The 26722-nt window shown below is 44.6% G+C and overlaps 1 protein-coding gene across 4 annotated transcripts in view; it reads right to left on the bottom strand.

Moving 5' to 3' along the window:
* Positions 1-7357: 7357 nt before the first annotated feature.
* LOC146198060 (arylsulfatase B-like) overlaps positions 7358-26722 on the bottom strand; it is a 33987-nt gene continuing 14622 nt past the window's right edge. For 3 of the 4 annotated variants that reach the window (XM_084593374.1, XM_084593373.1, XM_084593375.1), the window contains exons 2-10: positions 19529-19637; positions 19241-19400; positions 18135-18247; positions 17854-17964; positions 14241-14366; positions 12902-13028; positions 11056-11349; positions 8292-8728; positions 7358-7874 (exon numbers count right to left, since the gene is read on the bottom strand). In XM_084593374.1, the coding sequence (XP_084449500.1) occupies positions 7731-7874; positions 8292-8728; positions 11056-11349; positions 12902-13028; positions 14241-14366; positions 17854-17964; positions 18135-18247; positions 19241-19400; positions 19529-19621 (1605 nt within the window). In that variant the 5' untranslated portion in view covers positions 19622-19637 and the 3' untranslated portion in view covers positions 7358-7730. The remainder of the gene's footprint in view (positions 7875-8291; positions 8729-11055; positions 11350-12901; positions 13029-14240; positions 14367-17853; positions 17965-18134; positions 18248-19240; positions 19401-19528; positions 19638-26722) is intronic. The other variant, XM_084593372.1, reaches the window with a different exon arrangement.

Below are 26722 nucleotides of genomic sequence, written 5' to 3'. Positions count from 1 at the left end.
CACAAGTGAAATGCATTGGTGGACCCCGGATCAGACTTCTGTATTTTTAGCGGCAAACTGGCAATGTCTTTTCTAAAAGTTTTGACTCGATGGTCCGGCACAGCAATTCACACCGCTGGTGGACACGTAGTCACCCCGATAAGACAGTGCAGGGCTCGGGTGCATATTCGCGATGCCTTGTGTTCGGGGGGTGTTCTCTCGATTTAATACTTGGTGTGGATTTTCTGCGGCACAATGGGGCTGTTATTGACCTTAAACAGCGCACCGTCACATTTTCAATGGAGAACGCGGATCGTGACCCGACCATTTCAAAGCCTTGTTCGGCGCTGAGAATTTCCGCGGTCAATGTTTCTATTCCCCCCCGGGCCAGTCTTTTTGTGCGTGTCGCCTGCGAACGTCCATGTGATGAGACAGCGCTCAACGAATGAAATCATTCACTTTTGTCAACACATGACACCTATGCTGTGCGAAGCCTCATCTACCTTCGTCAAGAACAGTCAGATGTCCTGGTCGCTAATTTTTTTAATGAACACAGCCACCTGTCTAGTGCTGCGGCGATTGTCTTTACAAACCGATTCAAAGAACTTTCAGCCTGTTCTGCATCTGGAATCGTGAACCCTCAGCCCGGCCCCCTCGATTTCATCGATATTAGTTTGTTCTCCGCAGATTAGTATCGTGATTCAAATACTCTGCTGCAAGAGCATGCACCCTATTTGCATCCTCATCAAATGTTTCTCAAATGACCATAATTAAGCATCGTATTATTTCGTCCGACGATGCCCGACCCACCCGACAGCAACCTTACCGCATCTCCCCCAAGGAACGCGGGGCCATCCAAACGTGGGGAAGCTTTATTTTCAGCGGATACAGACGAGCGGCCCGCTATCCCTTGGGCAGCAGCGACGTTTGGATTACCCGGGTTGAGGCTGGGCAGTAGAGCCTCCCAGTGATCATAGTCGTGTATGAAGTGGCTCGCAGGTAGGGACTGTGGGCATTTACAGATCATATGATTTAGATCGGCTTTGGCATCACAATTTGCGCATTTTTCACACTAGAGTCCTTGTGAATATAGGCAGCACAATTGCGGAGGAATATGTCTGCCCGGGAGGAATATGAGTCTGCCAAACCTGTAATGCTGCAGGATTACTCTATAAAAAACAACCTGTCCTTACCACAGTTTACGTGAGTGGGCTGCATGATCCAACTCGGCGGGACAATTCTCGCTTTAGGTTATGAGCCGCCTCATTACCAGCAAGAAAGGCATGAGCAGGCAGCCATATTAAACGAATGTGCTTTCAGGGCTGACAATTTTGCACAATACGCGCTGCTTGTCGGGAGATTCTTCCCAAACCTGTAATTACGTATCGCCAGTTTTGAGTCGCTGACTATGGTTTCTGCCGAAGATGCTGCAATGTTAGAGCAATGTATGCTTCTTCTCCAACATTTGTGTGTTGAGTACGCCCAGTTATAACTGTACCACGTCCTGTGGTAACGACATTTATCATCTTTCCAGCTGAGGAACCTGCTGCATCAACATACACTATAGTTGTATCATTAAGAAAACTTTCGGCCAAAGATTTGGTTCTCTCTGCACGACGTTCAGCGTGGAAATCTGGGTGCATGTTCCGAGGTATCGGTGAGGAGAAAAAAGCTCTCGTATATGATTGGGAAGGTCAGCTGTCAGTCCGCCTTGTCGTTTGTAATTTATGCCTAGTGTGGACAGAATGTATCTGCCTGTTGATGTGCTTGATGGCCATTCGTACTGCAAGATGGTGAGCGCCTCAGTTATCTCCCTTACGGTGTTTAGAACACCGAGGTCTAAGACTCTCTCTGTCACTGTGTGAATGGGAAGCCCAACTGCTTGTTTGACTCGTTTTCTCATTATGGCCTCCATATTCTCTTTTTCAGCTCACTTCAGACGTAAGTAAGGGCATATATAGGCTTTGTGACTGATAACAAAGGCTTGTATATAAGCGGAGAGTATTCACTTGGCTCAAGCCGTAGTGGCGGTTACGATAATGCGCCGGATGAGTCGCATAATTTACTGCGAGATTTCTTGAAACTTTTGAATTGCATTACCATTTAAGCCGTGTTCTTGTAAAGTTAGGCCCAGTATTTTACTTTTGGGTACTCGAGGAAAGGGGACTCCGCGAATATTGAGTTCGATGGCCGGTGGTAGTTGCGCAAGAAATCTGGTTTTGCGGAATATGATAAATTCCGACTTAGCTGGAGAGCACCGCAGCCCCTTTGGGTCTACATAATTCGCTACGATATCAATGGCACGCTGGAGTCTCTCCTCAATTTGGGCATCACTGCCGTCTGCGATCCACAAGGTAATGTAATCCGCATAGAGGCTGTGATGGAGCTGCGGGAGCTGCGCTCATTGGTGCGGAAGTTTGAGCATTGCAACATTGAAGAGAAATGTCGAGAGGCCCTATCACTGCGGGGTGCCCTTGTTGTGGATGGGGAAGTCATCCGAGTGGAGATCTACTCGAAAGGAGGCCTTTCTACCCGAGAGAAAGTCCCGGAAATAATTGTAGGTGCAAGCTCCAATCCTGAGTTCGTGGATGTTCTTGAAGATCGCATTGTGTGTGAAATTATCAAAAGCCTTGTCCAGGTATTGTCCGAGAATGATACTTATATTCCGCGTTCTTGCTTTAATAATTCTATGTTTTAGCTGGAGCACTGTGTCCTGTGTAGAAAGTTTTGACCGGAATCTAATCAGGTACGGGGGTGCAGCTCTTGCTCTTTCACAAATCTGTTGAGGTGAATCTGAACAACATGCTCCATGAGCTTACCAAGACAATAGGTGAGCGAAATTGGTCCAGCGTTTTCAAGGCGTTTTCAAGGTTTGCCTGGTTTTGGAATGAGAATGATCTCTGCCATTTTCCATGTTTGTGGTATACTGAGCCCTCCGACCAGCATTTCTGCGTGTACTTAGGGAGTTTCGAGTATCTTCATCTGGGTTATGGAGTATCTTGTTATTTACCCTATCTGGGCCTGAGGTGTATGTACAGTTTAGCCTGGAAATTTCTGCCCTTAGCTCAGCCAGAGAAATAGAGAAGTCGACCTGCGGGTTTTCCGGACCGGCATAATCTGGGAAGGCTTGGCTACGAGTGTTGCCAATATACCTGTCTAAGTTCAAGAACACGGTTCGCTGATGTGCCTGCATATACATGTATCAGCTTTTGTAAGCTCTACCTCTTAGTGGTTATGCTACCTGCAGGGTCAAGTAGATGATGGAGAAAATTACAAGTCTTAGAGATAACCACATTCGCTGTGCAAGTTTAGCAGCATGATCCTCAATGTCTTTGTTTAGTCTAGCTATTTGTTCTGTGCAGATTGCGGTGCCATCTCTGTCGTTTGATGAGTCATTTTTCGAGTCCTTGCTTCGCCTCCCACAGAGGAAGAATGCGCTGTCCGCAATCTCCAAGTGGTCAGCTTGCTCTAGTGTGCGAGTGGCCATTTTGACGTCCTTGCAGAGATGCTGTGCCTAGATATCTATGTCTAGAATTTCAGGAGTATCTGCTTCTCTTGTGGCTCTTTTAGCGCGGAATGTGTCCCGATTTCCAAGAGTAGGGATGCTTTACGACGTGTGGGGCCTGTGGAGACCACTATTTCCAATCTGTAGTGGTCACTGCTGAAATTTTCTTGAGTGTTTATTCATGTTGGAGTGCCTTCCTTTTTGCAAATGTCAAATCAGGGACGCGTCCTTGGAAACAGTATTACCGCAGCGGGTGGACACCACTTGGTCTGTAAGAAGGCCCACACTGTTGTACGCTGAGCCACAATTTGCGGCCTTTAATGTCCTCCTGTGAGTATCCACAAACCGGATTTTGGGCTTTGAAATCTCCAGTAAAAATTACGAGGTGATTTCCTGCAATTTTTAGGGTCGCCTGAAACAGTGTGCCAAAGCTCTATTTCCTTAACTTCAGGCTACTATAGAAATTGAGTACAAAGAGGCTGTGATGAAAACATGAAAAAACAGACACGTTGTCAAGTGCCCTCATAGAGCAAGGTGATGGTTAGATGGACGATTAAATTGATGAAGGTCGTTTCCTTGGTGTGGCCAGTGACACATACGGCAATGAGCAGACGAAGAACTCCGACCTGTTATTGGCCACCTGGAGGGTCATGCTGCTGACGTAGCCCGTCACCTTGCCAGATCTCTTCTTTCTATTTTCACAACGGTGTTTTGGTAGAAAAGCTCGAGTAGTGAAACTCGACATTATCTTCTCGTTGTTACACCAGATCTGCTTAACGACATCCTGTTTGCTTGTACCGATGAGCCATCCGCCGGACATTTAGGTTTTTACCGCACGCTTGCTCGATATCCTCAGGCCTATTACTGGCCTAAACTTGATGCTACTGTTCACCCCTACGCCAGGGACCGCCGCCAGTTCCAAAGCCGCAAGTCGCCACCGCTCAAGCTTGCAGGTTTCCTGGAGCCAATTACACTACCTGCTACTCCATTCGACCAAGTTGGTATCGATCTTCTGGGCTCCATTCCTAGGTCTGCAGCCGTTAACAAAGGGATGATCGTTGCAACCGACTGTTTAACAAAACACGCAGAAACGAAGGCAGTGAAACGGGGCAATTCTTCCGAGATCGCTATTTTTTTCATTCACCTTGAGGCATGATGCCCCATCGTACGTGATTACTGATAGAGGCTCAGCGTTCACGGCACAGATCATTCCAGGCGCGTTCGAACTCGGCCACACAAGCCACCGTAACACTACGGCTTATCGCGCTCAAAGTAATGAGTTGACAGAGAAATTAAATAGGACCATCGCCGATACCACCTCGGTGTATATGGACGCGCAGCACAAAACTGGGATGAGATCGTTCCTTATGTGACATGCGCTTATAACACCGCCATGCAAGAAACGACTCGGTGTACTCCGTTTCGTCTTTTCTAAGGAGCGGACATTCAGACTGTGTTGGACGCCAGGATACCATACACTCCTGACGATAAGTCGTTGGCCCTCAAAGCTGAGCTATTCTTCCAGCGCGCTGAGGAAGCGCGCCAACTTCCATGCCTATAGCATTCAAAATCAGCAGTCTGTCGATGCGAGCCGGTGTACCCACTTCGGCACCGGCATGTCAGTTATTCCCCTGACGAGATTTAGACCCCTGTGAGGCATCCGGAACTATCGGAAAAGTCGATGTGCAAATACTTCGGCCCATACAAAATACTCCGCCATGTAACGGACGTACGTCACACATGAAGTTGTACCCGACTGTATATCAGTCAACCTAGCCGTCGCCAACCTCACTCCGATGTTGCCCGACTGAAACCATACTTTACTCAGTGATGCGTAATACCGTTGTGGTTCGAGTCCCTCTTTATATACGCCAGTTTTGTTCTTGCTATTCGCCCCTATTCATACCGTTCTCTCGTTGTTGTTGTTGTTTGTTTCGTTTGAATGGGATAATTCCACCTGGCTCAGCAGAGAAAGAAGAAGCTCGCATTGTTGGGTCCTACGAACACTGACCGCAGGGTCCCACCCGAGCTACCTCTATTCCGGAATTGTAACGATATAAATTTTTTTTTTTAATTCGAAATGATTGCCACAAGGCTTCCGCTGACGAAATGATACGTAGAGGAAACTTGCAAGAAGATTTTAGAGCAGTATTTCACAGACGATCATAAATGCATCGCGTGTAGCGATTCTTTATGCCCCCTCTTCCTTGTCAGACTCCGAATTCTACCAAAGACCCACCCGCGTAAGACAGACGACTGTATTTCGATAGAGGTGAAAAGCAAAAATTCTTCCATGTGCTTTGCAAATTCAGTCACCTTAAAAACAACCAGATGGTTTAAATCAGTCCGAACGCCTCCGCTAAGGTGTCTGTCAAAGCCAATGTGCCACATCGGGAGATAAACCTCACAATTCCCATTCATCCTCCTGAGGAAACGTTTCTGTAGAGAATCGTTTGCTGAGCGCCCTCAGAAGCATTACCGCACGTCATACGGGTTCCGGAAGGCACAACAAGGATTGCACTTCTCATTCACTGGCAGGAAGGTCACGCCACCGAAAGGTCACAGTTACCTCTGCTCAAATATTGAATACGGATGCTCCTCTTCCCCTCAGGTGCATGGGTCGAGAAGGGATCTGGAACAGGGTACGATGGCGGTTCGTGTGATGTTACAAAATGTTTTATAGTATTCACGTGAATAGTGTGTGCATCTCTAACACGGCGTCGAATCCAAGAGAGGTGATTTACCCCATCAAGGTTATTATACTTATTTTACTCTCGATGTCAAGAAGTTTGGTCAGGATAGCTACCCGAAGGAGACGTGTAGGATGTAGATCACCACGTCTCCACTGACACCAGGAATACGACTTCCATCGCTTCACTACCTTTCGAGAATGGCTGTTCGCCTTCGGAGGTTTATGAATGGTGCTTTCGTTTTCTGGATATTAGTTTTTCAATCGTTGTTATCCATTATCCGTTCAAGTCATTGTATATGCTTTGCAGTTAATTATTTCATTTACTCAGTGAGGCAATGTTCTAAGTGAATTGCAAATTACTAAGGAATTATTTTATTCCCAACTATTTTCAATCCAGCCCATTGGATACCTCCTCTAAACACACGATTTACTGAGATCGCTTCTCCTTGCCTGATACTCTCAATTACTTTTTTCATAGAGGACCCTAATGACACTGCAGCTGCACCATGTACCTTTCGGTATTGCTACATTTTGCTATTTACAAACTGGATCCGCAATTATTCCATGGCTCTTGAGTTTGTTGCTGAAACTCGCAAAGTCGTAATCCAGGAAGGCTATCAAGAAAGGTTCTTTATATAGCACGCATTTCTGCTAGGGTTTTTTGTAGTGCAGCATTTACGAAAGCTTGCCTGCTCTTCGGTTGCTTCATGTGTAAGGTTATCCGGGTTCTAATAGCTATTACCTTACTTGTAGGCAACTGACACTAAGTTGGTAAGTTTGTACTTTTCAGATCCTTGTCGTCCCCCTGATAGATTAAGACAAAATTAAAACCCCTCCAAGATTCCGGAACGTTGGGTGTCAACTCCTCTTCTAGAATTCCTCGGTCATCAGCAAGTCAGAGACCCAAGGGCTCTCTCTAGATTTAGAGGCAGCGTTGAATAAAAAGTCTGATATTTATTGCGGGGCGGGAAGAATTATTTTCGTGTTTAATAGCACTGCCTACGCTCGACCGAAGGTACGAAGCTAAAATATAATCGTGCAGGCACGCCTTCATAGTGCGCTGACAGACGGCCTAGCGAAATAGGAGCCAAATGCTTTATTCATATGTCAGACCTTACATGTGTAAGAAAGGATAGAGCAGCGATCGTGCTAATGAGCGCAATATATAGTTTCTGCATCCGTGATGTGTAAAAACATCACTGCGTCGCCTTGCTTTCATGTCAGAGAGTGTGCTTTAAACTTCGAGAAATAATGTATATAGGCGCCGACGAACGGATGAAAACCACACATTCGGATTTGAAAATCTCTTTAATTGATGTAAACTCTCTTTGGCACCTTCAAGAAACTCTACAACGCAAAGCGCAGTAACGCCTACTGCACAGTCTCTGTACTCTGGCTTCCAGATGCCCTGGGGCGGGATAGCAACCTAAAAGCCATATTTGATGGCTCCTCGTCGTGGATTACTTGATTAAAGTTCACTTGATTGTGAAGACTAGCGATAGCCTCAAATGAAGGCAAAACGTTCTTTAAATAAAACCATCATCCCTAAAAAGGTCACTGTAAAAGCGGCGAATCCAACCAGGGCGCCCAGGTTCCATTGTGGATCTCAGGGAAGCCGGCAGGATCCTTCGGTGCGGTCTGTGGTGGTATCGCCGCGGCGCCGTAAGCATCGAGACGTGCCTTCAAGAACGCCACAACCTGTTGCAAGATGAACAAGGTTTAGCGCCTACGCTGTCTATAAAAAACAGTGGGTAAAGAAAGCTCGCATTACCAGAATGGGATCTAGTTTCATGGTCTCCGACAAAATCGATATGCACGCAACGCCGTTGAAGTTTTCATATAACAACGCTTCCGCTCAGCTTTTCAACTCTTTGAAAACGTTCAGATTACCTTTCATTGCACACATTTGTTCCGATCCAGAAAAAAAAAAAAGCCGGAAATTAAGTCATTTCAGTCTTCTAGGCACACTTTCAGCCATTTGCGATGCAATCTCTATTAGCTGTACTTTGCTTAAAGTTGTATGTCAACGTCGTTCTCGTGTCCGTTTACTACATTTTTTTTTTTTTACATTCCTTTCTGCAAGTCTGGTTGCACAGTGTATAATGTTGTACTAACCTCGGGGTGAGAGCTGGCCAAGTTGTTCAGCTCGCAGGGGTCTTTTTCAATGTCAAACAGATATACAGAGTCCTTTCCAGAAAAGTTATCCGTCTTCTTTCTGCCACATGTCAGTGTTGCCCTTTTCCTCCAGTCTTTGGGAAAGTTCAACTGCTTCGTTTTGTAGAAGCCCCTCAAAGCATTCGCCACTTGCGACTGGGCTACCAGCTTGTCCAGGTCGTTGTACGGACGACGGCCGCCCCGCACAGGATACCGCTGGTTGTACAGTCCCGTACCGTCCAATATTAACTTGTATTGGTAATGGCGCATTGCCGTGGCATTCAATAGCCACTTGTCATAGTTGTAGAGCATGTCGACGCGAGGTGAGCGCAGTCCGAGCGACAAGGAGCGCCATATGTCCACTCCGTCCAGCTTACCCAGGTTCGCTACGTTGCCCCCTGAAAATCGATACAGAATTCGTGAGTGGGGACGGTAACGCGATGTGAGCGAAAAGGAAGTGTGCTACACATAAATAACCTGACATTATTGACTTAACTAAAATATGGCATGACTATCCTTGACCTAAGTTTCACGAGCGTTAGCTATCGGCCACAGCCGCCGTCGTTGTATTCCGCTTCAATCTCGATTCTCTTCCGCGCCCAGGTTCCATTGTAGAACTCAGGGATAGACGCTAAATATTAGGAGGGAGGAGCAACGCCCGTGCTACGAGCGCATTGTACAGCTTTTGCTTCATGAATGTTTAAAATCATCACTGCGTCGATTTGCTGCCGTGGGAACACAGTACAGCGCATTTTAAGCTTGGGGTAATTTATATAGACACCGGCGAATAAAAACTACACATTCGAATTGCGCTTATCGGCAATGTCCTAGTATGGCTTCTCTTTGTTGAATAATCTCGGTTGCGTGTCTGTCTCGGCTCAGTCTCTGTCGTTAGCGAGATGGCGTATGTGTTTGGCGCGTTTACCTAAAGGTTTAGTGAAGGAGCCGCGCAGATGGAATTTAACTAAAAGATGAAATGACTTCTAGAACAAAAATTCATCCAAGCTGAAGTTAATCAACTGCCCAGACCCTGAGCATCATTGTAGGTTGCAAAGTGCGACGGCAACGAACCAGTCGGTCATAACAACTTGTCGCACATTTATATTTTATCATAAGGATCAAAGCAAATTAACGGATACGAATTATGTTATTTGCGAAAAACTTTCCCTTTTGAGTGGCCTCAGAAAAGCATCAAGTGCAAGAACTACGAGCATCAAGTAAAACTGCGAGTCCGTAAATAAAACATCGACACCGAAAAAATTGCATATGATAGCCTTGGCTATCATATGCAATTTTTTCCTCTGCTTTGAAGGACATTTGCGACGTAGACATACAGCTACGTCGCAAATGTCCTTCAAAGCAGAGGACAGCATGTGTGACACTCTTTTTGCAATCCATTTACTGCGTCGCTTGCTGTTTGCCATACCTTGCAAATTATAGCGTAGACGTGGCGGTTGCTTTTCTTTCTTATATCCAGCGAAATATCTCCTTACGGGAAGCATGGTTACACGAGCATCTTGCCGATACCGGATATTCCCTTGGGACTAAATGTTTACTGGTGCAATATAATTGCATGTATTGGCTGCACTTTCTCATTAATGAATGTCCTAAGTCTAGCCAACTGCTTACACATTTCTGAATGTCTACAGCGTGTTGCACAATTAGAGGCGCGTTGTAGAATGCTTCTCCCAGCTAAACTGTGAAATCCTCGCAGTTCATATTTTGCACAGAAATCATATATTGTTGCTAGTATTTTTTATTACCAAATATGTTTGGGGTACTTGCCTGATTCGATCAAAAGAAGTCGGATGTTCCCATCTTATGCGGCGGCGACGACGCCAAACGAACCGCTGCCCCAGCGATGGTACTGGTGGCGCCACCTCATGCTGCTTACAACAACTCTGTAGCAGGAACGCTCTCTCCCTCGAGACCGGCCGTGCAGGAAAAGAGGGGGCGAACGTTTTGGCAGAAAGTTTAAGTTGTTGTAAGCAGCATGAGGTGGCGCCACCAGTACCATCGCTGGGGCAGCGGTTCGTTTGGCGTCGTCGCCGCCGCATAAGATGGGAACATCTGACTTCTTTTGATCGAATCAGGCAAATACCCCAAACAAATTTGGTATTAAAAAATACTAGCAACAAAATATGATTTCTGTGCAAAATATGAACTGCGAGGATTTCACAGTTTAGCTGGGAGAAGCATTCTACAACGCGCCTCTAATTGTGCAACACGCTATATATGTGTATGTAATAGTACGAAATGAGCAGTGATGGTACGTTAGATAGCGAGTTTTCGGGATTATACCCTCCTTGACCTTCGATTCTTGAACAAATTAGTGAGTTATTCGGCTGCAATGCATAGCAATTTATATTCGCTAAAAGCTTTAAGGCCACGTTTCACTGAAAATGTCGGTTTTTTTTTTTTTTTTTTTTTTCAGACTGTTCAGCTGTCATATCATTCTTGTTGGGAAGATTCTTCCTTCGCGTCCTATTATTTGCAATGTCGCGCGTAAAATGATTCAGCTGTGATGTTTTTGACCATCTAATAAAATTAAATCGAATTATTATAATCCACCAATAGAGGCATATTGCATTCTGACCGAGGCATGAAACTTACAACTATCCTCCTATCCCACAACTCCTGCAAGCGGTACCTTCCCTAGTTGAGAAAACAAACCTTGCCCTATAAATGTTTTACAGATTCAAGCAGTCAGAATTTGTGCGCATACCTCCTATTGAGTAGAACGTGGGCAGCCAGTCGGTGATGTGCATCAGTTGTTTGGACACTGTCCGGCGGCGTTTAAGTAGTGGACTCCAGATGAAGGCAGCGGACTTGGTGCCTCCTTCCCAAAGAGCACCCTTTGCACCACGAAGGGGCCAGTTGAAGCTTCGAGTGGCGTGGGGACCGAAGGGAGCGCCGCCATTGTCGCTGCTGAAGACAACGACGACGTTGTCCAACCTGCCGGCATCGCTTAGCGCCTGGAACACCTCTCCTACAGACTGGTCCAGTGAGTCCAGCATTCCTGCAGTCAATGACGATAGCAGGCTATGGTGGCAGCTCACTGACGGCTATGATTTCTAGGCCGCGGTTGCAACGCAATTTCGGCCTAATTAGAAGTTTTCGTGCATTGACAGATTACCTAACTTCAATGAAAATGTATACTGTAAGTGAAGAGTTCGATTTTAGATGGAATATATTGAAGGACCTTTAAACAATAATCTGTTTCCCTTTATAAAAGCTCTTAAGCCCTTAAGGAGAAAGAAACTAAATTAAGTAAGAATCAGAAAACAAGTAATGTGAAACAAAATACCGCTACCGGCGCCACAGGCCGTTTTGCCAAATTAACTGCGTTGACGCTTATTCTTCTTGCTTTTTTGCAGTAGACCTCTTACGTTGAATCACGCCAGTACTTACTTATTCCGCTGACAAAGCAGTCCTTTGCGGCATTGACAGCATGGGTACATTTTGAAGAAAGGAAAAACATTTCTTAATTTTTCAGTCCACGTTTCTCTGCAATAAATACATGCTTTTCTCGGAACTGGTATCAGTCAAGTTGCGAAAATTTTAATAATTCGTTTAAGGAAGAAACTTTCTACGGAGTGTCGCATACGACTTCAGCGTACACGAAGTGAACCGCATCGTCAAGATACATCCGTTACCTGTTTTTTCTATCATGAAGCAAAAATTTTAGATACCTGCAGGATGCAAGGCAAACTTATCAACCCGGTTTACAATAACACTGTCCATAATTTAAACATCGTTAAGTGACCCTTTCCTTATTTTTTTCTACAGTGCAGTTTATTGAAAACAATATGCAAACGGATCCCTTTAAGTGAGCCTTTTCTATCACCACACGCCATGCGCCTCTACAATGATGATCATTTTCAGTGTTTTCTGACTATAACTCCATCGTGTAGTATAATCTGTGCGAGGCATTATATTCGATAACGTGTGACCAACAAAAGTAGGTTTCTCCGGCCGACCTGTTCTGGCATTGAAGTTTTGCAGTTGTAAAAATGCAGCTCAAAAACTGTTCGCTAACCTAATTACCTTTAATGACTGCAGAATATATGTAACGAATCAACTTTACTTGAAGGATCAAAGGGATCATATCTACCTTCCAACTAGTAAACAAATATCGTGAAGTGACCGCCAAAATAAAGTGACAATGCAAGATCTTTGTGCTATATAATAATATCTGACAGGTATATTTGTGTCAATTCATGACGAGCTCATATGAGCGGTACCAGAGTTCAAATAAAAGTTAATTGCGCATACGCACCTACCTTTGATTCCATGCCAGGGTATTCTTATCTCTACTTGTAGTCATGGTTCTATTTGCGTTCCTGGCTCTCCCAAAGGTAGGCAGCGTCAGTGGCTTTTTATTTGAAATTTTTCTGTTTTCCCTACTGCTTTTGTACTGCTTTTGTTTATTTCTATTTTTGAAATTATATTCAAGACGCTACTTAGTGCAATAACAGCATTCCTACCACTAAAGTGAGATTCTATAAATGCATGGTCGTAAACATGTGATGGTATACAGCATCTCTTTTACCTAAAAAAGCTGTCCTTACCTGCAAATATCGTCCTGTTTTCCTCTCCAATGTAAGGAAACTTGTCAATATTCTCTTGCGGGGCCTGAAAGGGTGCGTATGCTTCTGCAACGTGAACTGCCTGGTGACTCAGCATTAGAAACAGTGGCTGCAAGAAGAGAAATAGTTCACACTTACAGCTGTTCATCGCAAATTGTGCAGTCTTCAGTGTGCAAGGCAGCATACTACAGAGGTACTACAAAAATGCTGCATTTTAGACATTGTTCGCACATCCCTTAAGGAAAAACAGCCCATAAACAGGGCTGTAATAAAGAAAGGAACAGGCATGGTATGGCATATCCCGTTTCTAAACAGGTTGAGGCACCTGAACAGAAGCGTTAGCTACGACGAATTGAAGCCATGGCGCATTCTGATATGAAGCTCGCGACTAAACACGCAACGAGTTGTCATACTCGGCTCCTGAATTTCGTTGTCCTCTGAGCAATATTATATTGGCCAAAAAGGAAATCTCGCAACAGCAATTTTTGAGACGACGCGCGCTGAAGAAACTAACTTCCCAAAATCACACTAGAACTGCATTTACGGCTATCAGTAAGCGGAGCATTCTACAGAAACACGAGGGCTTATGATTACGTGAATTGTAGAGGTGCTCATGGCTTAATAGTAGCGCCACACGTGTGTCTTCCAAACCTCTATTAAGTTGTCTCTTGACGAAACGGTGCATCTAAAATGTTCAAACAATTTAAAGCGCGAATAATTTCCTTTATACAATTTTATCTTTGTTTTTGTTTTCCTTGTTTTATCACTTCGTCTTTCTCCTTCTTGTCTATCTATATCGCGACTGCAATAAAGACCCAGATAGGTACGAGTGAGGGCGTACAATCTTTTCCCATCTTCGAACTTCAACTACCGAAGTTCTTCTGTTTCTTTTCCCGAAAAAAACTTCTTTGGTTTTCTGCGCCAACTTTAATTGCTCCTTGTGAGCGCAGAACAAACTTCAGAAGCAAGCTTTGCCTGCGTATCGGAAGCGTAGATTATTTCTGTCACCATCTTCATAAAAAACATCTTACAATATTCCGCAGTTGCACCGCAATTATTTTCATATACGTTGCCCATTGGCTTCCTCTGGCAATTTTAGGTACTCGTTGCGTGTGTATTAAAATCCTTAGAAGCAAACTTTTGCAAGGCTTAGAAATCTTCGACCATTCCCATTAACCTATGTGCATAACAGTGTCTAACCGTGTCCCACAGCTGCCTCAGAAACAAAATAGGTGTCAGAAAGCTGGACTTCAGTTGTTGTATTCAGTTGCAAATGTGCCACTAAATCATCAGTATTGGAATACTTAATACAAAGCATTACCTTTGACTTGTTTCCGTTCGCGATGAGGTACTTTGCTCTTTCCGTGTACAACGTGGTGGAATATTTTCCACTCCCTGACCACACCGGTTCAGTGTTGAACCAAAAATCGAGACCTGTGTGATTTTCCTGCAATACATCCAAGATAACCAAAATAAACACCCTTAGAAAAGTTGAAAGACAAAATTTTCTAACTTTATTGGAACGTTTTCATGTAGCATTAGGACAGCGCGATGCGACTGTGAGGCCGCCACCTAGTAAAACAAAAACAACAAAAAAAGCGGTCGAGTTGCATTAGAGACCTAGCTTAATAAAGTGGCAGTTTGAGTGAGTTAGAGACATATGGGGCGTCGCCCTGAGCTATGTTCTTTTTTTTTTCGTGCGTTTGGCCTAGCGTACAAGGTGAACGCTGCGCTTCAATTAGTCAAAGCCATATTCTGCTATAATGTGAAAGCTCCGCTTTTGCTCTGAGTGCCCCTCATTTGACCAACTGGTGGTTTACGCGCACGTGTGCATCGTTCGCCTATCCCCGCTTGCAATAGGTACCCGTTAGCAGCGTGTTTTTCGTTCCACGTCACCAATTGCTCAAACTTCAATTTTTCCTAGGTGTATATCACAAAAATGCACGGTGTGCAATTAGAGAGATTATGAGTCCGATTGGACGGTGTGACCCAAGGTCGAGTTGTGATTTTCTCGATTTCAGAAGTGGAACCTACGACTGGTCTTCCACTCTTTAGTAACCTTGCCATCACACCACGATTTGTTGTAATTATTCAAAAGGTACCGTCGAACTTCCTTGCCAAGGTATAGCTAGAGCGGAGTATGTCACACCATCAAGTCACCGCGATGCTGACTTTCTACAACATGTCAGCGCAGCATCAAGTTCCTCCTTGAAGAAGGCAATGATCATCCGTGAATCCCGCGAAGGTGGAACTTCGCAGTAATGCCGCGTTGTGGATGGGTTCTGCGTGACTGTTATTCTTGCGCAAAAGTCTTCGGCTACTACTACCTCACTGCTTCTTTAGTCGAGCGCGAGAGATTTGAATGGGAGACGCATTTGAGGGGATGTGCTAAGGCCCCGAATGACACTCCAAACGCGTGACAAAGGCTTGCGTGGATCTAGTTTTTCACAAAAAGACCTTCAGCGTTGTGCCTGCAGAGCTTGAATTCTGCGCTGAATCGTCTTATGCGTGCGTCTTCCATCTCTGAGTTCTAGGTGCAACTCTGGGCATCTATATACGCTCTGCCCTTCCCCGAAGTAATCGTAGTCGTTATAACTTGATGTCGAAATCAGTACAGTTTGCAACTGGGTTAAATGAGCAGGTTGCGCTTTCCATGCGCTCATGTTTTTCTACAAAATCTAAGGAGAACCTTTCTATGCAGGCATCCTCCATTAAGGCTTCAAAACTTCCCAATCAATGCACTGCATACGTTTGGCTAACGGGGATGTGGCCGGCAGTGACCATGTACGTTGGGATATGGTCGCTGCCATGAGTTTCTACATCTAAAAAGCACTGGGCGCTGTTGATAAGGCATTCCGAAACGAATGTCAAGTACAAGCAGCTGCCATCAGTTCCTCCATGAATATAAGTTGGAGTTCCGTCGTTGAGGCACTGAAGGTCATGGTCAGAAGCGAAGGACACAAGCTTTCTTCCCCTAAGATTCATCCTAATACTTATTTGCATGGCGTGGTGAGCATTGAAGTCACCTATAATTATCCACGGGCCTGATGTGACTGTCATCAAATCACTCAACCTTTCGTTGTATAAACGGCTTGATGGCTCCAAGTTCACAGCCCCAAGCGTAAATGTGAAGTCTCTTCACTGTCAAGCAAACATACTGGTTCTCGTTGTTCGGGGGACCCGAATGAAGCACATATCTCAGTTCACGTCGAATATAAACGATGACCATGCCAGTTTTGTGGCGTGTTGGCGATGCAAATGCCTCATAACCGGATGTTCGCAAAATGTTCGTTATATTCGGTTCACGAATAATCAAAATGGGGAAGTCATATTTGCAAACATATTGCCGAATATCTGAAATCTGGGACTGGGGTCCACAGGCATTCCGTTGGAAAATAAAAGCTTGCTTGACTTTCTTTTCAAAAGGTATATTCGGTTGAGCCATGACGCCTTCTACTGTAGAGCCGCAAGAACTGTATGCAGTGCTTTGTGTGCTGCTGTCGGGCGCAGGTCTGAAAGCAAAGCACGCATGACATTTACCAATGAAGGGAGCATTACGATCACTTCCAGCTCTTAGTCACGGTCCGGAGAATGCGTTTTGGCTGGATCAGTAGTAGGCGCTGGAAACTTGAAGTGCGGCAACGTTCCTGCCCCGGTGGTTGCACAAGGCTTTGGTAGTGGTGGCCACGTTTTTCTGGTGCAGCAGGTCTGTCGTCATTAGACATCGTGTTTCCTTAGTTCGTACGATTGCTGGTGGAGTTGGGGAAGTTGTTGCAATGACGCTTTGGAATTTCGCTTCAAAAGTTATCCGTTTCTTCGACGACCTTCCGCGGCGCGAACGACGTCGTCGTACCTTGGCAGCGGCTTCTTCGTACCGCCCTCTTCAGACAATCTCTAAAAGAATCGTAAGGGCCGCGATAGTTAGTGGCGCGTCAGATGTCACCGCTGTGTGGCTCAGAGCATCTCGGGCATGGGGCGGAGTTGTTACGCATAGCACTTACATGGTCGGTCCTCGTACACTTCCTGCACTGTAAAGGCTTAGGAACGAAAGGTCTAACATAGGTGTCGAAAGAAGTCCCACCTCCACATACAATTATATACAGTCACCTTTGAAAGTCAGCTTGATGCATGTAGATATTCCTAGGCGCTGAACGCGGGTTATTGAGATGTCATTGGTCGCCGGCTTGACTAACATAGGCAAATCGGCATCACAAATGGCGATGTCAACGTTGTAAATCACGCCAGCCGTAGGTCCGTTGAAGAGTAAGGGGACGTACGCTAATATTGCCGAGTTTAATGATACCGGACAAACCGTCTAGTGTACTTCGCTCCTTGACATCAGTGGCAATGACATTCTTATAAGAGTTTACCCTCAAGTCTTTGATCCCTCCTAGTATTAAGCTGTCCAAATATATGTAGGTGACTTGCTTGTTCAGGTGGTTAAATTGGCCCGTCGGTTGCTGTGGCACAAACAAAGGTTTATGCACCTGGGAACTTCGCGCCGTTATAATATTTGACGTGCTTGACGAGGACGACCCTGCTTGTCTGCGCATCCTATGCTTGGCCGTCTTACTGACGACCGCTAAAAACCCGTTATCGGTCAATAAGTCATCACTTGACGCGAGTACAGATCAGTGTCATGGCTCCGCGAGCCGCTTATGTGGTAGAGGCACTTTCTCTGGGTGGCCGCTGCTGGCCCAGCAGGTTCCAAAGGAAGCGTAGCAGGCACAACTTCCATCGCCGTGACGAAAATGGAGCAGCGGCTCCCTGATATGGCATAAATTATAAAAACAATACTACAGGGACGTCAATGCAGCGTTCCGATGCAGAACAACTTCTTTGTTTTCCCACTTAGGCGTTTTTGTCTCCATAAAATCAACCGTGCCATATAAGTTATCAAAATTACAAAAATAGAATTCAGTTTAGGAACTTACGTATGTGACTGTGTGAGAGTAGTAATCTTCCTCCCCGCTGTAGAAGCCGTAAAAGCTGTCGAAGCCCCGCATTGTTGGTGTCAGACTACGTGCGTAAGAGCCGAGGTTCCACTGCGGATAAAAAACGAAAGTGCCCACTAAGACATTCACACCAGTGGAAAGCAGTCAATCTAAAAGGGATGGCATGCCTTCTTGCAAAGCGACGGTCCACCAGCCCATGAAATTCATTAAACGTCTTGCCACTAGTATCGAAAGTGTACTAAGAAGTACGATAGACATACCTTTCCAATAAGGTGAGACTCGTACCCAAGGTCGTGCAGGTACTGAGGTAGAATGCGTACGTTCAGAGGCAAGCCCCATGGTTCAGCTACGTCTACTGCTAGTCCTTGCATGCCTAAGTTACAAAAGCGAAAGGTAAATGAATCGATGAGTTTCAGAAAGTCAGTACACTCAATGAGCATTTGGGCAATACTTTAAGCATAAACAAGTAATAAGAATTTTTCATAGTTGTTGTAATCATGGCCTAGTCAGTAGACAGCAACATTTTATTACTAAAAACTCTTGCTTGCGCGGTCGAGCAGCGACTAAGCAGCGATTACAATTTGATATCCCTAACATGTCGAACGAACAAAAACATGGAAGCTTCCATTTCAACTATCCTATCGGCCTGCTTAAAACGCTACAGGGAAGCGATATTTCAAAAACAGCTTAAAACCTACTGAAAGACCACTTGAATGTGTTAATTACCTACCATTATTGTTCTATTGTCAATGAAGACGCGCATGGGCATCAGTACGATGTTGTAATTTTCAGTATGTGCAGAGTCAATTTCTAAAATTTTCAACTATAGTGTCAGCATTATGTTGCAATAACTAAATCGATACGATTCCTCACCGATGTATTTATCTTTCCTCGTAAGCACAGGGCCAATCACCAAATTCCTAAGTAAAACACATTAGACCTGGGGAAAGAGCTGGATAAACCAATTCACTAACCTCATAAAATGATCAAGATTTCCAAAATCTTTCTTAGATATGTGGTTCAACAAAACAAAAATCGAAACTGAAGTGTTTTACAGTGTTGATCGTGAGCTCAAGTGAGAATACTTGGTGTTTCTTTGCATTCTTGTAACATAAAGAGTTGGATAAGCCAAAACTCCTAACGAGACTACCAATCGCACTGATCAATAGACAAAACAAGTAAAAAATTACTTCTGTCTGCCGCTTTACGTCCAGGTATCCGGAACGATTGACATCTGTCATTTCAATTGGAGTTCTTAGGCTGCGGCGTCAATCCGCATGCAGGCAGCATTAAGGCTCTGTTATCTATTTTCACTGACAAGTGTTATGCAGGCGGGCTGTTTTTGAGCAACTTGTATGCAGCGTACCTATGCGCATTGGGTACAGCCCCGTCATGAGAGCTGCCCTTGAAGGCGTGCAGGCTGGCTGCGCGTAGTAATTGTTGAGTATGATGCCGTCTGCGGCCAGGGCGTCCAGGTTTGGCGTGGGAATCTGGGTGGAACCGTGGAAGCTCGCATCGTCCCATCCCTGCAAGAGACAGAGATGACCACTGAGCATGTAAATTAATCAACATTAAGGCGGAGTAACTGAGAATTGCGCTTTGGGAAAATATCAGTTCAGTGTCTTACGATAAAAGAAGCGAAGTTCCCACTCACCAAATCGTCGGCTAAAATGAACACAATGTCCGGTGGTCTTGGGGCACATCGAGCCAGTGGAAGCAGTAAAAGCACGATCCCGAGGCATGACATTCCCTCTCTCTGAGCGCTGGAAGAAAGAATTATTGCGATGAATTCCCCTACATTCCTACACTCCTGATCGAACTCGTTCCATGTTTGTATTTCATATACCTGCCACTACGTGATATTTCACAGCACAGTACCAGAGTGGGCAGGGGCCCATCTTTTTAATTCCCGTCTTAATGCGTGTTAGCTTTCCATAGCAGCCGAATGCATAATATCCACTGATATTGATCCACAACGTTCACCCCTGGTTCTAGGCTGCTGCGGTCATCACAAATATGAAAAGAGGACTTATCGTACATTTAGTCGTCAGGGAGAGTTTTTATAGTCAAAGTTTCCGCAAAGATGTTTAGTGAGCTCTAGAGCCCGCATTCAACCATTTCACCGGTGTCTATCCGGCCCATTCAAGCGGTAGTTGGACGAAATAGCCCGCATTCGCCGGTTTCGCAGATGTTTCTCCGGTCGCTGACCTCTGACTAGCAGTCGTCCAGCAGTAGTTGAGACTAAATAAAATATACTAAGCCAAAACATCTCTTGGCCACGGGTGGTTTTTATAATACACGGCGGCACGAAAAGTTTAACTACACTGCACACGGGGCATACCACTGTATCAACGCCGCACTTGAGCCTCCCTCGTGTTTAACAGCCATTCTCATTTTGTTGCCGCTTTCGTTCCCTTTTTATTCCTTTGTTCCCCTCTCCACGTGTCTGGTAGCCTGCTGGTAGCCTGCTGGGAGCCGCCTAGTTAACCTCCCTGTCTTTTTTATCCTTATCTTTCTATCTCTTATCTCCAGCTCTCCTTTATGTCGCCTTCTTCATCAATTTTCATGCATCCGTGCAAAATGGATGCAGGACATTTCTCCGTCGCGTAGTCTGCTTAAAGCGCATTTAGCGGTCTTAAAAAACTATATGTGTTAACACTAAGGACATCACTCAAACATTTCGCGTATCTCTGCTTGAAGCCTTGGCCACATTAAAAGCCGAGCCTCAAACAAAAACAGAAACCCAAGTACAACCGGTCTTCTTACGCATGCAATTCCCAGCTTGCTTAATCATGTTAAATTGTCCATAATCACTTTTTGAACCACTTCTTTACAGATCGCTCTCAACTCGAAATGTGCGGAGCGCCGAGACAGATCCACTCGTCCTCCACTGCAGTCGTATTGGAAAGGAGAAAGAGCTCATAGCATCATTAGCTCCGAACGTTGCCTTCTTACTTCCGAGGTCGCACCACTTAGACGATAGTTGTCGAAAGAGTGCAATGCCCCCCCCCCCCCCCCTTTCCCCAACCAGCGCTATTTCTTATAGTACTCCCATAATAAAACAAAACACTGTGTTAATAACGTTGTGCCCTTGCTACACTAACCTCAAACATATTTCAAAGGGGGTGGACTGGCGCCTCGCTCCTTGCACTCCTTCCTTATGCGTATAGATAACGAAATGACTGTGACCCTTTCTTGGAAAATAACATTTGCTCTACACCTGAGTTAAAAAATTTCAGAGCATGCCAGTTTTTGCACCAATTAAATGGCGAAAAAGGCAATTCAATGAGCTACTGACAGCGTGAAGCAGTGATGGGGGTGATGAGACGGAGTGTTTCGTGACAAGAAACGTGATGGCATCGAAATATATATACGTAGATGCCTAAGTATGCCACGTCACATCACACCACATTGATTCCTCAATGTACTAAAAAGTATACCGTGCGCATGCTTGTCATGTCGAATATCATCATTAAAGCGGTAAAACCTAGCGGATAACGTTAGTTGAGTGGGAATATTTTGAAGTATTTTACTGCCTTTAAGTTTTAATGGACATAGACTATGGCGGATTGTGTTACAACGGGATTTGCTGGGTGATGGTTTCCCCAGCCGTATTAGGGCCGGTCCAGATTCAGGTTATTTATTGATTATATTACAGGAGCTTGAAAATGAAGCTTATTAAGCAAGAACTCAGCACAAGTGTCTGTGTTAGGGTGGCGTATTCCGAAGCCATTCTCATGGTGCAGGATTAAGTCCTGCAGATTACTTGCGGAACCATCGTTGCGGTCGTAAAGAACATTTAAGATAGGACGAGAACGAATTGATCAATAACTCGAGGTGGGAGTGGTATTGATCGAATATTTAGGGCAATCCTGGAGGTGGAGTGGATCTATAAGAAGGGAGTAATTACTCGTTGACATCCACCGAAGCGCAGCCAGCGGCTACAAATAAAAGAAACTTCGTAGTTCAAGAAAAAAATTAGATGGTAGTGCGAGAGCGATTTAATCAATAACTCGAGGTGGGAGTGGTGTTGATTGAATATTTAAGGCTATCCCTCAAGGTGGAGTAGATTTGTCAGAAGAGAGTAATTACTTGTTGACGTCCACCCAAGCGCAGCCAACGGCTACAAAAAAAAAAAAAAAGTTATGCAGCTTTCTCATAAATTTTGTAGTTAGAGAAAAATTAGTCCTGTTTCGGGGATTGAACCCGGGACCACCACCTTTCCGGGGCAGTCCGGCTACCAATCGAGCTAACCCTGCAGGATGGTCCTCAGATCAGATGGTAGGGCGAGAGCGAAACGCTGTTCATCGGTAGTACGGCTGCGCTTGTGTGGATGTCGATTGGTGAATTACTCCGTTCTGCGCAACATGTAGTGCTGCCGGACAGAACCCTAGCTACGCTTTTATTTGCGCTAGGCATGCAGTTATGTCTCTTACGACTACTTTCAGCTATGCGGGTTGGTCAACGACAGTCATAAAAACAGGGACTCTGTTTCGTTCCCGCTTCACGACTGAGTCACTGGTGCGAAGAAGGGGCATGGTGTTATAGACCCCTTCCTAGTTCACTGTCCAGAGTGTGTACAAACATTAGCTGGAGTTGATGCTCCATTGAGTGTCCTAAATCACACACCTTACCAGTGCGTGCTTCATTTATACTAACACAGAATTTGCCCCATTGCATTAATGCAACACATCTGCTCCCACCGCGCTCTTGCTGATAAGAGCGAAAGCGTGCAGTGTGCGAGGCGGCGTTCTATGGTATAGAACGTGCAGTGCAGTGCAGTGCTATATTTCTGATATAGCAAAGCGAGCGCAACGTTGCCGTGAGACTGCATATGACCTTCCGCCTGTTCAACTTTGATTCTGAATATTATTGTTTGTGCACATGTACGTGTACTGCGTGACATCGCCATACTTATCTATGAAAATAGTTTCTAAAACCCAGTCGAGAAAGGGGTAGGGGGTAGGTAAAGCAATGCCTCTCCAACTTACTTCCATTGCCAACCAATTGTTAACCTTCCAGCAGGCATAAAAGCTATGCTACACTGCTGTTGAAAATGTCATTGAACTTGTCATTCGACTCATTTCCCGGCCCTGTACTGCTATATTTAGTTTTTCGATAGAATTTGACTCAAGAGTCATTCCTGTCGACCGGGCACCGCGAAGATCAGTCAAGTGTCTTCGATGTAATTTTGCGTGTACTGACGGGCGGACACATCACCCTATTATTCAGAAGATAAAACTCCGCGAGTGCATATTTTAGTTACGGAACACTGGCACACAATAAACGCATTCGTTTTTAATTATTGCGGCCTACTTGATATGGTTCAAGTTTGCTCCTCACCTGCCATATTCGGCAGATCCTGCCTCCTGCCAATGTTACCTTTTTTTCTAACATAGGAAAAAAAATATCTTGAGAGACAATTTTGCCATCGATAATGGCGTCATGAAATTTGTGCGGCCTTGAAGGATTCCTCGTTATTTGAAGAGTTTGTTTTTGTTGGCATACAGGTCCTTCGCCACATTTGCATTTCAGAGCGCTAATCTAAGAAAAGTATGCATTCTGTATACAAGTCCGGACCTATATATATATAGTTTTGATCTCTGACCTTTGGAATACAGTATTCGTTAAAAAAGAAAAAAAAAGTCTTATAGGGAGACGGTGGCATTCGCCATTGACAGCCTGACTGAGCTCACTGCAAGGACTATGCCATTTCCTTCCTCCCTCGAACGAACCCTGCCCAATGCCATCTGCCGCCCCGTTTTCCTCGTGAACTTACCACTCTTGTTCGCCATCTGACTTTCCGCTGCCCTCTTTTACATTTCCCTTCTCCTGGAATGATGAGCTGCTCATAACTATCGTCGGTTGTCTTCCCTACGAATGACATGCCATGCTCATGGCCATTTCACCTTTTTTTTTTTTGAATTCGAACAGAATATAATTAGCTCGCATTGATTCCCTTACAACATGTGCGCTCTTTTCTTGCTGTCTTTTAACTTCCAGCCTGTAATTTTACGTTCCATTCCCCGCTGTGGGGTGTATTCCATTTAAGTGAAATTCTAATTGTTAGCCTCCGTGTATTGCTTCGTGAGTACCGACGAGTACCGATAATACATGGTTGTCACATAATTTCCTCTTTAAACATGCCGGTAAACTGCTATTATATATAATGACTTAAAATTGCACCCCAAATGGGCTTCCCCCAATACTTATTATTGTAGTTACTTAGTTGTCCCCATCTACTATCACTACCTGCCCTAAGCAGATGCATACCCAAACACATCTTAAACTGTGGTTCCCTTCCGTGGATGTGCAAACTGGCTTTAGTCATGGGCATATTAATTTTTACGCCCACGGTCCTGATTTGCCTGCCCAGATCACTGATTATATGCTTTGTACTTAATGCCCCGAGTTCTTAGCAAGGCGATGTAACTTATGTCTCAGATTTCTAAGCATTTTCCAATAACTCCTCTAATCCAGACCTTCGTATAAACCGGAGAAGTTATACCACTTTTCTTGACACACTTCCTTCTTATATGGAACGATTATAGCTATTTTCCCGACTCACTTCATTATTCGAAATTGTTTATTCTATGTATGAAGAACTATGGTGGGTTTGCGCCCGCTGTAGTCATATTCCATAACTTTTTTGCTGATGGCTCTTCTGCACTTCCGTTACATAATTCCTGCATTACTGCAGAAGTTTCCACTGTGTCGAATGCTTTCTGGTAATCTATAAATGTTATAATGGGTGTGCCAGTTGTTAACACGCGCGCGAGTAGAAGTCGATAAAGATGACGGCATGTAATGCCCAACCTGGGTCTCCTGATGAGGCTATGCGCGTGCACAGGGTGAGAGGCATCAGTCAGCAGTTAGCTTTCTTTGAAGTCTAGTAAATAAATCTTCGTAAATCGTTCCTTAAATGTAAACATTGTAACTAGCTGTTTCTCAAGATAATCTGCGACTTTTGCATGAACGCTTTCTTCCTAAGGTCTATAACCGAAGAGTGAGCTATCTGAATAGTTTTCACAAAATAATTTACTTCTGCACAGAGTAACAATTCCCACCGACGAGGCTGCAGACCTGCCTTAATAGCTGTCAGTCGATTTCACTAAGATAATTAGTGTATTCTTTAGAGCGCAGCTCTTTTGCGCCCATTCCTGCGTTTCGCGTCGTCGTCGCCCTCGTCGGCGTCGGCGTTGTCCTTGTAAATAGCTCTGGGCACAGCCTCTTCACCGTTCTTCAATAGATCCTGTCATGTCACCTACATTTCGCTTATTAGGTTTGATATCTCTATCAGTGCTGTTTTGTTCTGTATTTTGGCTGAGAGGTTTTATGCTTTGCTTTGCCGTCTCCTGAAACGCTTACTGCCATCCTGTATAACCATACAACCGCCTACTTCTGTAGCGCTCCCAGTACTGCTCTGATATACTGCTCTAGGACTATAGTACTTAACACTACGGCCATCATCTTCCGCTGTGAATACCACAAGGTAGTGTACCCGTCCAACACACACGCTGAGGTCATTTTGCGCCTAATTGATATTTAACCAGTATTATCTCTCTGAAGTAGCGGATATTGGTTCGGTGTCATTCTACTCGCTGCAGCCATCCCTGCCAATAAATACTGCAAGCACTGGGTATTGCGTTTTTCATTTACCTATGATTTCTAGAATGCAAACGGTGAATTGCTGGCAGATAGGACAGGGTACTGGAATGTTTTGAATAGGTGTAACTCAAAGTTTATAAAATGCTTAACAAAGACAACTCATTTGGTGCTCTGTAAAATATGTTTACCGCCTCACAGCTGTAGCACTCGTTCTGAATAGAAGATACAGCTGTGATTGCTGTGCGTGTCAAGCCTTCACGCTGGCTCTGGCATATTGCAAATGGGGCACAGGATGTACCTTGGCGGGTAGAAAAACCTTGCTTTTTTTTTTTTAGTTACGCCCGTGTTTATTTCATATATAACCTCAACTTTGTTTCGAAGGCCGGCTTTTCAAAGTAGCTTTAATAAAATCCTTCGCAATGCAATTGGTTGCTTCCCATCGCGTTAGACTAACCTCCTACACACAGGTATGTTGCTCATACAGAACTACCGAAAACTGAAAAAGCCTAAAGAACAAGCTGAAGAAGCTAATTAAGAACCAGCCAGCTAGCTCAATTATATACGAAAGTGAAGGGCCCATATATAGCAGTCAGTACTCAGCAGTTAAACCTTATGAATATATGGTTATGAAGCTAACGCTTGCCGCACTTCCGCAATCAAACACACCTCCGAAATTAAAAAAGAAATAAGAACAAAGCAACTAGGTGCTTCAGAAAACCATCTGAACTCGATATATAGCTCTGTTTTGTGTGTAAAGTATGTATACGTATTTTCACACTGGAATTGTTTCGGCCCTATATAACTTGAAAGCAGGACTTGGCATAATTGTTTAGTGGCGCAAAAATATCAGTATAACGTATATTGTGCACAGCTTATTAGTTACCACTTCTTGTTTAGTTTTTTTTTTTTCTTCATTTGAAATAATCGTTCAAAAACAATGCTAGTAGACTTAGTTTCCCATCTAAATGCATGTGTGCGCAGGAAGAAGAAGAAGGTCGACAGAAGCAAGCTTTAAAATGTGTTTTGCGGGAGAGCCGCACAGCGAAACTTAACTTTATGCCAAGGTAGCTTGTTGCCCGCTCTTAAACTTTAGTGTGCCTTCGAAGGAACTTTGCACTTAGCTAATTCTTCTTAAACAAACTTTGGATCACTGAAACCTGGGTAACTAGCTTGTTGTAGGCCTGTTATCCGCCTTTCACATCTACCGCAAACTGTCTATTATCAAAACAAATTGCATTTT

Source organism: Amblyomma maculatum, chromosome 2 (genome assembly GCF_055883805.1).
Source record: "Amblyomma maculatum isolate TAMU_Amacu chromosome 2, ASM5588380v1, whole genome shotgun sequence".
Lineage (NCBI taxonomy): Eukaryota > Metazoa > Arthropoda > Arachnida > Ixodida > Ixodidae > Amblyomma > Amblyomma maculatum.
This window is presented reverse-complemented; position numbering and strand designations above follow the sequence as displayed.